This window comes from Antedon mediterranea, chromosome 11, assembly GCF_964355755.1.
Source record: "Antedon mediterranea chromosome 11, ecAntMedi1.1, whole genome shotgun sequence".
Classification (NCBI taxonomy): domain Eukaryota; kingdom Metazoa; phylum Echinodermata; class Crinoidea; order Comatulida; family Antedonidae; genus Antedon; species Antedon mediterranea.
In genome coordinates, this window is record NC_092680.1 from 13791876 (window position 1) to 13810321 (window position 18446).

General features: G+C 34.1%; 1 protein-coding gene across 1 annotated transcript; it reads right to left on the reverse strand.

The window, feature by feature from the left end:
- Positions 1 to 6: 6 nt before the first annotated feature.
- On the reverse strand, positions 7 to 17517 carry LOC140063127 (peroxisomal carnitine O-octanoyltransferase-like). The gene is made up of 16 exons (XM_072109577.1): positions 17498 to 17517; positions 14127 to 14281; positions 13636 to 13760; positions 13256 to 13434; positions 12646 to 12767; positions 12035 to 12149; positions 6533 to 6620; positions 3960 to 4073; positions 3757 to 3861; positions 3458 to 3541; positions 2661 to 2771; positions 2345 to 2475; positions 1958 to 2081; positions 1642 to 1814; positions 1191 to 1310; positions 7 to 1073 (listed from the first exon to the last, which is right to left on the reverse strand). The coding sequence occupies exons 2-16, from the start codon at positions 14260 to 14262 to the stop codon at positions 947 to 949; spliced, it is 1854 nt and encodes a 617-aa protein (XP_071965678.1). The 5' UTR covers positions 14263 to 14281; positions 17498 to 17517; the 3' UTR covers positions 7 to 946.
- Positions 17518 to 18446: the final 929 nt, after the last annotated feature.

Sequence of the window (18446 nt, forward strand, 5' to 3'; positions counted from 1 at the left end):
TCGTTTCAATGTTATTTAATCATCCAGATGAAAATAAAAATAATATGAACGAGAATTGTTGTATGTTTGTTGCTTCTTTTAACTTGATTGCCGTGACTACAGGAAACAATTAATTCTACCATGCCAATAGCCTCTACTACGCCAAATACAGTATTGACAATCAGCATTTTAAAATTGTAAACAAAAATAATCTTAAATTTATTTATATATTGCATTGATTATAAAACTTAACATCAACAATAAACTGCTAAGCGATTATGCTAAAATCAAAAATGAAATGCATTGATTCTGCATATAGCACATCTTCTATTAATACATGAAAAATGGCTGAACTCAACAACAGAAAAGGTAGAACATTAGGTAAGGGTTAAGTTCCAGCAATTAATCTTACAAGTTTTTGATTGAATATATATTTATACTGGGTAACCGCTTCAGTCAAAGACTGGTCTCCCAGAGGGCCCAGTTGGTGATCAGTGGCTGTAATGTAACCCCCTACTCGTCTCGAAAGATGTACTAGGTTCTTTAAAGTGCACACGAGCAAGTTGTGTACACTGGACCTACGGTTTATAGTCCTTATCCGAGAAGACTCGTTCTACCACCAGAACCATGGAGTGAGTGAGCCTCGAACCCCTGCGCCGATGTTATGGCTACGTAATTACGGTTCCACTGTCTTAACCGCTCGGCCACTCACTCCCAAGTTGCAGTGGAAAGAAACACAACCACTAATTACAAAATTGTACAATTAATAATCTATTTACAGTAAACATCACAATGTTAAAAAAAAGAATTCGTTTTAAATTTGCATTGTTTTTTAAATCTATACAGCATAAAAGATGATGAATTATAATAACGCCTTATCTAATTACACATCCATGATTTTCCACTACGCATGAGAACATGGATACCTTAATCGTTGATATTAATTAAAATTGACTTAATGAGACATTTAAAGCTTGCTGGTAGAAGGGAACATTAAATCTTTGATTTCAACAAATGCCTTGCAAATTGCATTGTAGAACTGATGACAGCTTGTTACTTCACATGAATTGTAACCAGTCACAAGCAACTGAAACCTGGTGGTAGAAAGACAAATCAAAATTGGATAATGCACAATAGATTATTCTATACATATTTTTTTTATTTCTTTTAGCCAAAATGAAACCATAAACTTGGATAGTGATGGTACTTACTGGTCTTTGGCGATCCTATAGAATATGCCATAGCCATCTTGTGTCATAGCTGCCACTCCTCCATGTACAGGGGTATAGCCTATCACACTGGTTGATAACACAAAGTTTCCACCACCACCACTATAAGTAAAATAAACATTGTATAACTACAAAGCAAAATTTAAGAACAATATATAATATCTGAGAAGAGATGTCACTGTATAAGCCTGGAGCTATAGCTCCATGGTATGAGCCTAGGAGGGGAATCAACACAATTTTAAATATTTTGAATATTAATGATAGTTAATACTTACTTGATACTTGACGACCCTTAATTCCTAGTTTTAGTAGGACCTCTATCAGGAGGAAATCTTTGAGAGTCTTATTAAAAGGGGTGTTTCCTTAATATAGGTCTTCAAAGAAAATGCATGAACAATAATTTTCCTAAATTTTCATAAAACATTTGTTTTACCTTTTGGTATAGGCATCATGTAAAAATATGTCAGGCGTTGGAAGGCCCATTTCTTGGGCAGTGCAGTAAATACCAAACAAATGTCTGTCACAGCCTTGGCCTTCAGTTGCCTCTTGCATTATGGTGTTGTGCTTGTTATATGCCACTTGGAACAATGTTTGACGTTCTCCAATCTGTAATTATGCAATTAAATTAAAATTATCATACATTCTTGTTTGTAGCAATATGTAGGTGATTGGCCAGATTCAGGAAAACTGATCATTTCCTTTATGGATAACATTCTTGGTATAAAACAAACTCAGTCTCTACTACATACTGAAACTTGTGGATCGAGCATTGCTTTACACCATTCGACTGCCTCTGGTGTGGTTGATCGGATCGTCTCAGTTCTGCCTTTGTAAAATTTCCTGGTGGCTGCTGTCTCATAGCATGGACCTGGTCTGTAAATGGATGGTAAATAAATGTAATCTTCTATACTTGTTAAATGCATAACATTATTTGTATAGTGTAGATACAAGGTTGTACTAAAAATACCAAACTATGATCATTACTATGAATAGGTATATTAATACATATGATTATGAACTTATATTTTCTTCTACCACATACCAGTTTTGCAAAATTATAAAAAAACATGTTAGTGGTGTTTATACAGTTGAATAAATAAAATAAAAAAATAAAATGATGGTACGATAGACCTTACTTTGAATACATGGTGTAGTATGCAAGTTGTATGGCCAGTTGACAACTTGTATCTGGGTGTAGATTGTGTTTCCTTAGCTCATCTTTTCCATAAAGTGTAAAACGAGCTGACAATACTTCCATATTTTTCGCCTATAGTGAAATTAAATGAAAGTATTTTATAAGAATTATTCTATTATTATACTTTAAAAACATCAATTGAACTGGCAGATCCAATATTTTCAGTTGGGCTTAGACAACCAAACAATAGACCTACTTTAAACATTATGACAAGGTAAATATAGAGTTTGTAAAGTTAAAAAGTATATCAATCCTACATTGGTAAAATATATGTCTTCAGCTTTATCCTGAGCTTTAGCAATGACATCATCTGTTGTGAATATTAACTCCAGTGGCATTATTGCATTTGTATTAATTTTCGGCTCACCCTTCAAATAAGAAAAAAATGTTAACAGGGGTATCTGATTTGTATTTATGATGAAATGTTTAACCTACTATTTTATGTATTTTATGCAAATGATATAATAATTCATTCATTCATTCAATCTTTTATTTCGGAAACTCTGGTCCATAGAAAGTAAACAATTACATATAAATGAAATAAAATAAACAAGACTAATTACTACTACTCATCTCAGGATGACATTCCACCTGGAGAGCATCTTCGACTTAACTAAGACGTTGCTTATAATCGTTGAGATTAAAATATTTTTGCTTGCATTAAGTCTACACATCAGGCCATATATTGATTTTTTTAACAATTCATAAAAAGAAGGAATTCTACATTCCGTAAACATGAGGCTGGCACTGCAATGGTGAGGCCTTTGCAACAACATTCTTAAACCATTATTGTAGCATACCTGGAGAGATCGCAAGGTACCTAATAATAAATGGAAATGACTTATTAAAATGGTACCACATTCGGATTGACTTTCCTTTTAAGACCAACCTCAGGAATGTAGTGTGACTAGATTACTTGAAACAGGCAGAGTAAGGAATAAATCACACGTGTGATTAATACTAATTGGTACAACCATATTACACATATATAACCTAACATTTACCAAAAAATATAAATTTAAAAGTCTCAAATTGAAAAATGATTTCAATTTACCGGCCAACATGCTGCTGTTGTCAGAAGCTGTTGGTGTATATAATCACTCAACAATACCATCACCATGCCATCATATGGAGCATGCTGAAAAAAAGGAGACCATTAGTAAAACAAAAGCAGATGCAAGGTTAAAATGAACCAGCTTACTAGTGACAGCTATAATTCTACTAGCAAAGATACTTTCACCTACCCACTCAATTCTGGTCATTTTGATGACCCATAAACCTGTTATTGCATCTGTGATTGTAAAGCACAAAGCTACATTGGGATTAATGTGAAAGCTGAGTTTTTCAACTTACATCACAGTTTGCAGTAAGTACACCATTTTCAAACACATGTACACTAAGTGCCTTGTCTGACCATTTATTCCATGGTTGAGGTCCAAAAAATGATTCTTCATAAGCCTATTAAAAAGATAACAAGAATATGAACAGTTTTTATTGCATAACATGATAGTAAACATGAAGAAACAAAATAACAATAATGCCATTGTATTACTAACCTGAGTACAGTTTTGAGGAGTACCATCATCTAGCACAATGCACAAGATGCTTGATATGATATCCTGAACATGACGTTCATTAGCAGAATCTAGTTCAATGAGATGCTGGAACGACTGAAAGTTTAAAAAAATTAAAATTTTAAAATTAAGATACCTCAATAAGTTAGATATTTGTAAGTCTCCTGGTCCAGACAAAATAAACTCTCCAGTCTTAAAGGAAACAAATTTACAATTGGCTGATCTCTTTAAGCATTTATTAACTAAATTGATGAAGTAAGGAGCTATCCCCCTATCTTGGGGCCTTGCAGACGTTATACCTATATTCAAAAAAGGAAATAAGTCTACACCTTTGAATTATAGACCAGTGAGCCTGACTTCACTAGTATGTAAAACTATGGAAACATTCATTAGGAATAATATAATGGATTATATGGAAAGCAACAATTTGTTCACCAAAAGTCAACATGGTTTTCGGCCGGGTAGGTCATGTAATACAGCACTACTAGAAGCGATAAATCAGTGGACCAAATGGTTAGATGAAGGCTCGAGTTTCGATTGCGTTTTCTTGGATTTCAAGAAAGCTTTTGATAGCGTTCCACATAAAAGATTAATCAACAAGCTGAAAGCATATGGTATAGGAGGAAACTTAGTGCAGTGGATAGAGGCGTTTCTTACTAATAGATCACAGGTAGTTGTTGTAAATGGTGTTAGGTCAAACAGCAAAAGAGTAACAAGTGGAATACCTCAAGGAAGTGTTCTTGGACCACTGCTCTTCAACTTGTATATCAACGACCTTCCTGATCAAATAGATTCCGAAATAACAATTTTTGCTGATGACACCAAGATTTTTAGAAAAATAAATAATTTAGATGATGCCAAAAAGTTACAAGATGACATTGACAAGCTGTTTAAATGGTCTATAAAATGGCAACTACCGTTTAACTTAGATAAATGTAGTGTCATGTATTTTGGTAGGAAGAACAATAAATTTCAATACAAGATGGGCCATGCAGAAAACAAGAAACTACTACAATGGGTCTCCAAAATGACAGATCTCGGGGTCATAATTGACGATAAATTAACTTTCGAATCCCATGTGGCTCAAGTTGCTATGAAAGCAAATAAAAAGCTGGGCATCATATATAGGTCTTTTGATTATTTATCCTGTCACTCATTATCTCTTCTGTACAAATCGATTGTAAGACCATCCATGGAATATTGCAGTACTGTTTGGCAACATGTTTTTTTGAAAGAATCTGATAAGTTGGAAAAGGTTCAACAGCGTGCATCTAGAATGATAGCAGATTTACGTCAGTATGAATACAGTCAACGACTTTCCAAAATGCACCTTCCTACTCTAGAATACAGAAGATTGAGATCCGCAATGATTCAAGTATTCAAAATGTTCTACGGTTTCACTAAATGTAACAATGAGGATTTTTTTAGGTTAACCACTGAATCTAGAACCAGAGGACACTTTTTGAAAATTAGTAAACCTCGTACTCACTTAAGGATACGGCAGAAATTTTTAACAAACTCTATTATCGACACATGGAACAACTTGCCTTAGGATGTAATAGAAGCTGCAAATGTTAATCAATTTAAAAACCGACTAGAAAAGTTTTGGAAACACCACCCACTAAAGTTTTCCCCATATGATAGAACATGTAATAGAATATACCGGAGGGACACACAAGCATTGCTTTAGATGTCCAAGATCAAGGTAAATCAAGGTAAAAAATTTATACAGGGTTAAAGTTAGTCATTATTTAATCTTATAATTAGAAATATCAATTAATTAAATTAATATACAGGTTTCAAATATAAATTATTATACAGTATAGTCTTTTTTTTTAAATTACAAAGTAACATTAATTCCAATTATAGTACAATTATTAAATTTTAAATTCATTTATTTAAAAAGTCTTATTGCACTCGGTAGAGTTGAAATTGCGTAACGGTTGGTAGAACATAAATTGGATATCATTTCTTCAACTTGGTAATCCCATTTCATGTTAAGTTGTAATCAAAACCCCAGTAACTCAACAACAGGCCTTTCTTCAAGTACTTTGTCCGCAATAGTTAACAGCACAAAATTGGGTTTGTTTCTCATAAAGTGGACATGCATTATATGGCATTTAGTAGGGTTGGGCAGCATGTCATTCTCAACACACCAGGTTTGTAGTGCATCGAGATGACTATGAATAGAATGACCAAATTATTACCACTTCGAGGTACACGATTAATCTCACCGATTATGATTATTATTATTATTATTATCCACAAACTTCCATCTTTTTGGAACATGTTCCAACAAGTCATTTACCATCAGAATTGAAGAGGCCCTAGTTTGGTGCCCTAGAGCACTCAGCAATAAAACTCTCAAAAATACGACCAAATAAAAATGTTATCGATATGGTCGGTATTCATCAGGATTAAAGGCTATGGGTATCTCTTGAATAGGGAGGTTCAAAATGTGGAAGTTTTACTAAATAACAATACAGGTAGCAGCAATACTGCACCTTAGCTTATCTCGTGTTAAACATATTTTGGGTTAAATTTTTAAAACAAACCTTTGCATATGATGTCCTATCACCAACTGTTAAAGAGCCAATTCCTTGACCTCGGTTACGACTTTTCTCCTTTATATGTGAAAGTTGCCTGAAATGTATCATTAATAATACACATTGTCACAAAATATTATATTAATAGTAAGAATTCATGCATATAGTATATTAATGCATGCATTCATGCATCTATATATAAATTATGGTTAATTCTGACATAGGCGAGCACAATGAAAAACTTTGGTACAAATCTCCGTCTTGGATACCTACCTTATCTATCTGAGATGTACCGCGAAACGTAGATTTGATAACATTAGTGTTCACGCCGACGCTATTGTTCCATATTTCTATCTTAGGAAGATATTATAAAGAGTTTTTTATCAAAATTTATGATTTCAACATTTGATTTTCATTTCAATTTCAATTCTTCCCGGTCAAAGTAATTTCCGGGTTTAAGATAAGTTCACCTTGCAACAACCTGGTTTCAAATATTTTCTCTCTTTTATACACAAGGGAGCAGTTAAAATAATAGATTTGACCCTAAAGGTGACTGGAAACAGGCACTTTCCATCAATCAATACAGTGTCCCTTTGGAAGACGAAAAATATGTCAGAATTAACCATAATTTACATATAGATACCGCGCGAGTGTGTGAAGGTACAGTAGTTAAATAATAGGAATTATACTGCAAATTAATAAAGATCAAATTAAATATACGCCATAAAGAATCAGAATATATTGTGGGGAATAGTATTATAAAATTACATAGGGAGATTTGATGATAAGACATTTTTCGAGTGAAATCCCGATAGCTGAGTTTTATTGACTAAGCTTGCAGGAATAACTGTAGGCTATCTTCCTGTGTCCCATTAGGACCGAGATGTCTGCCCATGTTGCAAGCCGTAATGTCTTCTTTCTTGGGCCCACTCTGTCACGGCAGTTAGTTTCAAAAGATGATTAAATTAAATAATGTATTAATAATTATTAGGATGGTATTCATTTGAATAAACGCCTCTCCAATAAAACATCACTTTGAATAATAAACCCTCCCCCCCCCCCCCCAACCCAACTATCTAATAAACGTCCATCCACATATTTATAATAACACAATTATACTATTTGTAGTAGAATTCACTGCACTGTTATCTACAATTTACCAAGCATTTGTTATTCTTTTTTAGCACTTTTCATATCTATTAGAGGATTTCATTTGATTATAAATGTTACCACCATATTATTAAAACTAAAAAATTTAACATATATCCCTCAAATAAGCACCTCCCTCAAATGACCTCCGCCTCCCCAAAGAGCCCTACCAAACAATAAAAACTATACAATAAAGTTATTAATCATCTTAAAGACCCCTTCCCTGCAAATTTGGACGTTTTTTGGAAAATAATACATATATATCACTTTAAAAACATTAAACCATGTCATTCCTTGTCTTAAATGTACGTTTTATGGTAAATTATGATAAAAAGTGAGAAACAATGCACTACCTAAGTAGGTCGCGGCAATCAACCTCTCGTGGACGGTCTTAGGCCTAGCCTAGCTAGGCTTAGTTTTGTAGGCCTAACTGGTAAACATCGATAACGTACGAACATCGTACGCTAGCTATATACCTAGCCTGACGTTGTATAGTTGCTGCATTAATTGTCTTTCTATTTTTGCCACACTCCGTTGATACAAATTGGGGAAAACCCGGTATTTTCGCTGAAAAGTTAGGAGTCTTCCATTTGTTTTGGCTTCACGATCGATCGAAAAGTGGGCGAATTACAGGTGAAAAACAAAAATATCAATCCGCGCGCAATGCATTTTGGGATTTATAGCGGGCCGCTATAATTTTTAGAATCGATTTATTTTTCACATTTTTAACCGTTTAAAGACGAAAAAAGTTATCGCAATAGGACCATATAGTATTATTTTTACATTAAATATAGTTTGTGATCTTAAATTAGATCTAAAAAACGTAGGGAATAGGGCTTTAAACACTGTGATACAAAGTAGTTTAGTTTTACGAATGTCAAGCATTTTCAATAATGGTAACCGACAGAAAACGTATAAGGAGAACATTATCATTCCGAGAACCATCGTCTACACTCTAGTACTTTTAATTACTGCATTCTAAAAAATGTCTATACTTTCAATAGCTTATTTTTATATATAATATTTTGTGCTCAGTAGAGCAATTCTAGCCCCCGTCGGGGAGCCTAGGCCTCCCCCCCCCCCCCCCCCCCAATCAGGGAGCCTAGCCCCTGCGCCGAGGAACGCGAGTACTTTTCGTTGGGGAATATAATATACGGTAAAAAATCATTCATGTTCGCTTTGTAGCTTCCGCGCCTAGAAAACCGTGGCGTTCCATTTTGACTGCGAGTACGTCAGAGGGCTATACACTTTATATGCATGCATTATTGCCAGCGATCTAACTAAACAATAGGTACACACTTGTCTGGTGGTGTACAAATCGTTCAACATGGGCCCAGCTCAACTCAGCTAAACTGATCTACGCACCACCCACTCCCACCATAATAAAGACAGAAAGGTCCACATTTTTAGGCCTCTTAAGTCTAATTTTTGAAGACCTGCAGCTCTAGTTTTAACATTTTCTTAACTCAGCCCCCAACCATAGAGCTGATCATGGATACTTATAAATTTCATTTCATATTTTGAAGTTAATAAGTGCACTTTCCGAGCAGCTCTATTATTCAAAATTTCCTTACAGATCAGCAAAAGGGTGTTAGTCTCACAACTTTACAATTTTCGCATTCCCAGACAGCAACCAGAATACACCTCTACGATTAATGGCGTACCTCTTGGGGCGTGGGTATGTTTTACGTTCGCTTATATTTTCTATGCTACAATTTACCAGTATAAGCATATTCAATTTTAAAGGTCACTTTTAAATTTAAAGAATGAATTTACACAGTGATCGCATCGGACCTCGTGCAGTGTGTTTTGCACACATTATTTTATTTATGTACCATAAAAATGCGAAAATGTTTGCTACCCTAAATATGATTAAAATGGCCTCAAATTACGATATAACGCGTTGCTTATGGGGGATTCGCCCCTCTGGACCCCACCGAGGGTCCTTAATGGCCCCCTGTAACCAGCCTAGCGATGCTTGCATAGCTCCCCCCCTTGGGAAGATCATGGCGGCACCACTGGCTACAACTTAATTTGCAATTAATTCTCGGATGGGACTCCAACCCACGACCTCCAGCTGGCCTGTCTATACCACCAAGCTTGTGCTGATTCCCAAGAAAAGATTCAAGCCCTACTTTTTAGTAGTTTTTTTTAAATAGTTTTTAATGCAAAACACAATCTTAAAATGTCAGGCCCGTATCCAGGGGGGTGCGTTGGGTGCAGACGCACCCCCCAAGTCCCAAAAGGTCCACTATTTCCTCGGTTGGTATTTTTTCTTGTCTTGTTTAACTAAAGACAATATCATTATATATATACAAATTTACATTATCAATGGTATACAAACAAAAATATGCTACTATAAAATGAAAAAATACCGGTAATTAAATTACGGAATCTGAACTGACTACAAACTCGATGTAAAACATGCGCAGTCGATCATGTGACGACAAGCAATAGCTTAGCGCTTCATGTACGCGGTACGCGGTAAAGTATTTGCTGGAGAAATACAGACAACTTAACCGGCGGTAAAGACGTGTCTGGAAATACAGACACTATCGAATACGGCGCCTAAACAAGGGAAGGCCAACTCAGACAGCGTCGTCGGGGAGCCTAGCCCCGTTCGCGTTCACTTCATATAGCTTCAGCGCCTAGAAAACCACGACGTTCCATTGACCGTGAGAGTACGTCAGAGGGCTAATATGCACTTTTATGCATTCATTATTGCCAGCGATCTAACTTACTACTAAACATTAGCTAGGTACGCACTTGTCTGGCGGTATCCCTTTGTACGAATCGTTCAACGTTGGGTCGAGACGCGTGATATCAAGTTTCATCCAGGGACCAAAATGTGTAATGTAGTTATTTTCCAGACGAAGTTTACCGACGGTTACCGAAGGGAACACGTGTACTTTTTGTCGGGGAATATAATATACAGTAAAAAGCGTTCGCATTCACTTCGTAGCTAGCTTCAGCGCCTAGAAAACCGCGACGTTTCATTGACCGTGAGAGTACGTCAGAGTGATATTATGCACTTTATATGCATTCATTATTGCCAGTGATCTAACTTACTACTAAACAATAGCTAGGTACGCACTTGTCTGGTGGTATCCCTTTGTACGAATCGTTCAACGTTGGGTCGAGACGCGTGATATCAAGTTTCATCCAGGGACCAAAATGTGTAATGTGTTATTTTCCAGGCGAAGTTTACCGACGGTTACGTCGTGTACTGCGTCGACGTACACTACACTACAGCAAAAACGAATTATGTTAATTGTTCGTTTGTTCACCAATTTTTTAATTTACAAGTAACCTTCTGTACCGTGGGGCATCTAAAATAAATTTTTCATCCATTACTAAACAAAAAAACATGCCATTTTCGCTTAGCCAACATTATAGCTATAGTTATTACATTTTCAATATCCTGTATGTCATGAATTTCTCACCACTCGGAAGTCCAGATGGTACGCATGCATACACCTGGGAGGAATAAACTTTTTTCCCCGACTGAAAAAGGTCTACGCTTGCGTTTTTAAGCCTCTAGGCCTGATGTTTCCAAAGTATAAAATGCAATTTTTTGAAGACCTGCAGCTCTAGTTTTAAACATTTTCTTAGCTCAGCCCCAACAATAAAGCTGGTCATATTTCGAAGAAGTACATTTTCCGGGACCTAACATCTCTATTTTTCAAACATTTCTTAGCTCAGTCACAACCCATGATAGGGACTTATATATTTTTTTTTCATGTTTTGAAGTATAATAAGTCCAATTTCCGGGACATCCAACTCTATTTTTCTAAATTTTCTTTGAACTTTTATTTTTTAAATTGAAAAATATGGATTGAAACAGTCATCGCGCATCGTTTTTTTGCACGCAGTATTTTATTTATGCATTATAAAAAATGGAAAAAATGGCTACCCTAAATCTGATTAAAAAGACCTCAAATGACGCTAGAACGCGTTGCTTCCGGGGGCTTCGCCCCCTGGACCCCCACCAGGGGCCCTTGGCGGCCCCTGGCCCTCAGCCTAGTGATGCTCGCTTCGCTCGCATATCCCCCTCGTTGGGGAATGTAGCCCCCGCGTCGGGAAGGTCCTGGCGCCACCCCTGCTGAGTTGGCCTCATCATGAGAGCGTTAAGTTCTGGTGTCCATCGTTCAACTAGCCCAAGTCACAACAGAGAGTCTTACATCAGTCTTTAGAACGTCAAATAACGCAAATTTTTCCAGGCCCTTCGGCCCCTGGACCCTGACCCCTTGGCGGCCCCCTGGCCCCCAGCCATTGTTGCTCGCTTCGCTCGCACCCCCCCATTATAAATGCTGCATACGGGCCTGAATGTTGATAATTAATAATGTAAGATGCATAAAATACCTGAATATTTCATGTGAAGAGATAGCATATTCATTTTTATCAAGGGGGAACATCTTGAAAATGTGACCATTACAAATAACAATGATGTGATTACCTCCACAAGCACCTTCCCTTTCTGAAATAATAAACCATTTCACATTAATTTGGTTTCATTTCTGTATTTCAACTATATTTTATGAGGGCAGAAGGTGATCCTTTAATCACTGTTTAACAATAGAGAGCGGAGTTGTTTTATCGTATCATTTATTTTGCAATTAACAAATACAAACAAGAAAACAGAACAAAAGTAAATCAATGAGGCAATGAGGCAGGATCACAAAGAAAATACTTATTATAAGATATAAGATATTTCAAATGTTTAAAAACGTTAAAATTACATTTTCGGAAGAAAGTTAATATTGCGTATAGTATAAGTATATAAAACAGTATTTTTAAAATAAATTAGTAAAATATTTCTTATCTGTATATATATATTATATATAAACACATCAGGCAAAGAATATTAATTCTAAACCGCCCGGTGATTATGTTTTATTGTTACATCAGACTGGGCTTGAACACTGGTATTTGTAGGCACGTTATATTGTAAGTAATGATATTGAGAATTTAACCTGTTTTAAAAGATCTAATGAGTTGGTCACGTTTAATTCCAGGAATACGTCCACAATTAAATATGCTACGAAGTTGATGCATCGATAGTTTATCCTTTCTACCATCTGGAGCTATTAATTGCCTGAAACAGATATAATTTTTGATAACTTGTTTGTAAGGTTATAGATTTTAAAAGCATTCCAAATGTACAAAAACCCACCACCACTGCCAGGACAATTGTTGAATTTGAAGATGAAAAATACATTAAATAGCATTTTAATAGCATGATACAAGCAAAATATAAATCATTAATGCAAATACCCAGTAAATAATGCCTCATGGACACCTTATGTCACATTTTTAATGAAATTGTCTGCTTAAAACCAAGACTGTTAATATGATTTTTCTAATTCAATGTTGAATAATAATACAAAGTTTTCAGTACCCTCTGCTTTCAATTCAAACTATTTTTTAAATAAAAAAAATCCTTCAAAAGCAAACTCAGTATGCAAATATTTTGCTGTGGCTAAGAACTTCTTTCGTTATTTCAGAGTTATATGTGTACATATTTGATGCCATCGGGGAGAAGGAGGGTGTTTAGGATAGAGTCTAGATAGCACTTTCTCTCACCTTCTAATACTACTCCAATAGCCTAGCATATGGTAGATATAGATCGATGCTCTGGAGAGTTGCGAACCCATCTCAGGTGGCCAGATATCATCAAGGCTAGGTTGTACTCCAACCATATTACCAAGAATGGCAGTTGGTGTTCTACCATTCAGGTATGCTTCCTCCCACCACTCATGAACCTAATAAATTATGAAGTCAAACTGTTTAACACTAGAAAAATGGTATACAATAACAGAAACATAGTATAGCCTACTTAGTCTGTATGTTTGATAATGAGCTTCATTAACTCTGATTAAATACTGATCAAAATACTTACAAGGGGTTGTAATCAACTCATAGTAAAGATACTAAAATTAAAGTTAATAATAAAAGATCCTTACCCAGTTTTTGGAATGTTTGGCTTTCTGCGCAAGTTTACTGTGAATTGTTTTACCAATTCCTTCCTCAAATTTCTTCACTTGCTCCTTGTAAGCAAGGAACTCAGTTGTTGACAAAAACGGTTTTACTGAAAGAACATTAACAATTTTAAGATACATATTGTTCCCCTGAAAAAATAATTCTTAAAAAAATGTTTGTTGACCATAAATTGGATAAAAAAAATATATACTTGTAAACCTGAAAAAATGTAAAGCAAAAAATATTCAAATTTTGGTTGAATTTAACCATTAATTTTTTCCTTTTATAAAGGAGAATTTTTTTCTATGGAAGTGATTAACTTTATTAAAACTACAAAACAACCTATTCAAAGTCTTATGTAATTAATCTTAATTTTTCATATTTGAGGGGGGGGGGGGGAGACAATACATCTTTAAACATTATAATAAGACAGGTCACTTGAAATATATGAAAAGAAACTGGTTTAATTAATTACCTGAATCGAGGTATTTGGTCAGAGTATTTTGTAGGCTAGGTAGGGGCAGTGAAGGTAGTGATTCATCATACTGGAAGGTGAGGTCTGCAGTCACACCAGAACTACTATTTGATATGTTATTACTTGTATTGCTCATTGTGATGAAGTTTTAAAATCTAAAACAAAATGAATATAGCAATGTATTAAGATAGATTCACAAATTAGACATTCAATCCAGCCCCAAGTCAAGTCAGCCCGCATTAAAATATGAAACGCAAAAAGTGAAGCAAATTAGTATAACTTTAAATACATTATATATTTTTATAACATTTTTATTTTACTGTATTTATCTAATAATATCTATCTAATATATCTAAGAATATTTTTTATTCATTCTGGGAACATCCTTTTTTATCAAAATTTATAGGCCCTATGCCTACTGTACCCAGGCAGGTCTCCCTGCTGTACCTAACAAACACATAACTGAGACTATTCATCACAACTAATAACTAGATTTAATTCGTCACTATGACGAATTATAGGTTATATGCATTGATTTAAATAAAGATAATTGATTTTTAAAAGATATATTGATTGATTGATTTTCTCAGAATCTTTAATTTTTTATATTATATGATAGGACGTGACCTGGCCTTGCTAACGCGACCACCATAGCTGGTATCACAATCCGATCAAAGATCCATATGCGTATAATGTCATAAACCACATTTGTTGTTACATAATAATAAAGACATAAGTTAATTTTTATCTAGATTTCATTATAAATCATGTGTATAATCTATACACTAAGAAATAAATTTGAACAAACAATACGGATAATAAAAAAAAAAATCTTATTTCGTTTCCCAAGGTGAGACTCGATCTCGGTACCTTGAATGCCATAGACACGAGCACAGATCATCGAGCCATACACCACTGACTAAAAGGTGTAGAAAAATTCCTCCGTGTATTTACTATGCAGTAACCAGTTTGGTGCAAATAGATTATTACATACCGCAATGAATTATAATTTTTTACTATGATGACATCTTTAAAATGTAAACAAATGATGCACTGTCAAACTATATACTTTTAACTTTAATATATGAACTTTGGAAGGAAGAAAGTTAATGTTAAGTTCGTTATTTTGGCCTAAGAAAATGTCATAATTTGTTTGATTGTCGAAATTATTTTTTTAAATTTAATATGCAATTAATGATGACTTAATCAACTTTTGTTCTCTTAATTTGATAATAAATCATATATATGATACATATACTTCAAGAAAATGAAATAAAAAATAGGTGTTCCCCTGCATTCTGACGATATATATTAATTTTTAAAATTTAGCATATTTTCACCATTTTGTTAACTTATACGTGCGTAGCCAGTCACTTTTGACGTGCTCGTATAACGCAATTTCGAGTTGAAACGTGAATCAAATATGATGATATTATTAAAGAAAGATTGTAAAACAGAAATTGGGCAAAAAGAGTGCGCATTAACGTTTAACGCGCCGTGCGCGTGAAAAAATCGGCGCACTCATGGCAATTTTTTAAACGCTTAAAATTGCCTGAAACGTACTCTAATTTCATCGAAAATTAATTTTGACAATTTTGAACATTTTAAGCGCGCGTACGCAAGCGTTATATGCGCTACGCACGTAATTGTATTGCCATATGATGAAATATGACCTGAAATTTATGAGTACCAAATTTTGTTTTATTGTGATTCATGCTTGTGAAGATATGATTACAAACGTGATTTCGTAAAATCGCGCGTAGACCGCGTAATTTTTGATTGCGCATCGTGAAAATATAACCACATCGATTCCTGGCCATAAGGAATATACTCTGAAAAATTGACTTAGATAGATAAAACTGATATCAAGATAATTCACAGACAAAATAGTGCTAAGGAAAGAATAAATAAATAAATAAATAAATAAAGATTTTGACAGAATCAAGAGGTTATATGCATGATAATGCATATAACCTAATAACATTCATCAACTAGTAGTGGGGTTCCTTAGCTCCAACAAAAGGGGTCGATACTTCAAATTCGGTTAGAAGCACGAAACCTGGTATGGCAACTCGTATAAAAAATTTGCAGCTTTTAAGATTTGAGGCCATTTAAAATAATGGCAAATACTACTACTTTCTATTCATGTTTAATAGACATTAGCAATTAACTCAATACTATAAGAGTTATTGAAAAATAATAGATCTGAACATATTGAGGAGAACCTTCCAAATGAAAAAAGATGCATTATTATATTGACTGTGTTTACCATATTATATATGTAAACAAGAAAATCATTCCTTTTCATCATTATGTTTGTATCTTAAATTAAAAAATAACTGTAATCCAACCCTCTCACAAAGATTTACTTAAAAGGCAAATGCAGTCGCAGCTAAATAATCTAAAGGCCGTGCTCGATTTATGAAATAACAAACCAATGCCATAGGCCTATATATCATTTCCAAACGTGCCACCCTCTTATGTTTTCCGCCAAGTATAAATGGTGAGACCCATGAATACTGTTTAGTTTAGTAAAGTTATTTAAAAGCTCCATACTTATTTGACCAGAGAAGCTATTGTTAACAATCCATAATCAAAACACAGTATAACATGTTTTTATTTGCTCAAACCATTCTAAATATCAATTTTAATTACATTTAAAAAATGTAATGTTACAGTAATTTTTTTGGTAGCTGGTCATACTCTAGACCATGGATAAGAAAAACCTGCACAAATTACTAGGTACATGGTAATTTAAAAAACACTTGCACTATGACACTCAGTATTACCATCGACATAGATCTGTTTCAAAAGATCAAGCAATTTTCGGCAGGGAGTGAGATGGTTCTCTCTGCAATTGTAGGTTGTTTTAATCAGATTACACATCAATATAGTCATGTCAAAGAATTTAATTGATAGGAGACTAAATAATTATAAACTAGGCCTCTAGGCTATATTGTACTTGTCCACATTCTGAGTTTATCAGAAAAATAAATGACTGATCTGAAACAAATAACTTCAGTTACTTTGGAATTACTAGTACTTAGTTACTGTGTTTTGGGATTGATGGACTTGGTGTACTCAGTACTACTTAGTAGGCTAGGCCGCTAGCTAGCTAGGCTACTACTAGGCTAGGATAGGGAGACAGAGTAGTAGGCTAGGCTAGTCATTATACTTATATAGGGCCTAGCTAGGACTAGGCATAGTAATTGTATTACATAAATTGTATATTATTGGCAACGATTTATATAAAAAAGGTTTAATGATGTAATAGCATTACCTTAAATCTAAAAATAAGATTGTCGTTAATTTCTAAAGCATAAAAAACGAAAAAATTTAACACAAACGGCAAGACTTCCCCAGGTACGTACCTTGTCTATCAGCAGCAGCAATCTGTGTGTGTGTGTGGATCGCTGTTGCAGCAGCGAATATCGCATTGTGTTTGTTTATTGGTTGTTTTTGTTTGTGTGCACTCGAGCATGAGCTATAAATGTGGTACTGTATATACTGTATATAGTTGTGTGTCTTTCATACAAATAACCTATAAACAAACTGATAAAATGTCTCAATTTTATTAAAACAAAATGCATTTACAAAAATAAAATGTTAATTTCAAATAAAAATATCAATTTCTACAAAGCATAATTGATAAACACAAAGTGAAGGAACATTGTTTTGATACCAGATAATTTAATATATCAATTACATTGAAGTTATACATTGAATAAATCAACGGCAAGCTACCAGCTTTAGTACTGCTAACTGTAATTATTCTCGTTTTATTTTTGTAAATGGCACCTTATAAAGCAAATTATGAGTAAAAAAATAATTTTGTGTAAACATACGTTTATAAAAGATAACAAATGTACAAGTATATACAAAGAAGTTCTTTTGGTACAGAACAAAAATAAGTCAAAATTAATTAGAAATCAAAACCTTCAAATTGAGTCAATTCGTCTGGTTTGATAAAAAAAATGGTCATAAGAATATTATGACATTATTATATGGTTTCCTAGTTGACAGTTTATATCTCAAAGATGACAGTATTTATACAGTATCTCTTATTAAACATTACATAATATAATAACCATAACCTATTATTACAAGTAGTAGTACAAACTAGAATACATTTTTTTTTTAAATAAAACATATTAAAATTAACATTACATCATCAAGTGTTTTTCATTAAAAAAAAATTCATAAATTTTATCAATTTAAGAATGTTTAAAAAACCACAATTTAAAATGGAATGTTTAAGTTTTGTTAAAGACAATATAAAAAAATATGATAAAATTTTCTTTCCAAACCAGCCCACTACTG

What these genes read in the sequence shown, in the direction of transcription:
- LOC140063127 (XM_072109577.1), bottom strand. Translation starts at nt 14,262, where the DNA reads ATGAGCAATACAAGTAATAACATATCAAATAGTAGTTCTGGTGTGACT. An exon ending in TACTACACCATGTATTCAAA is followed by an intron (nt 2,082 to 2,344) that starts GTAAGGTCTATC and finishes ATCCATTTACAG; the next exon opens with ACCAGGTCCATGCTATGAGA. An exon ending in CATGATGCCTATACCAAAAG is followed by an intron (nt 1,311 to 1,641) that starts GTAAAACAAATG and finishes TTTTACTTATAG; the next exon opens with TGGTGGTGGTGGAAACTTTG.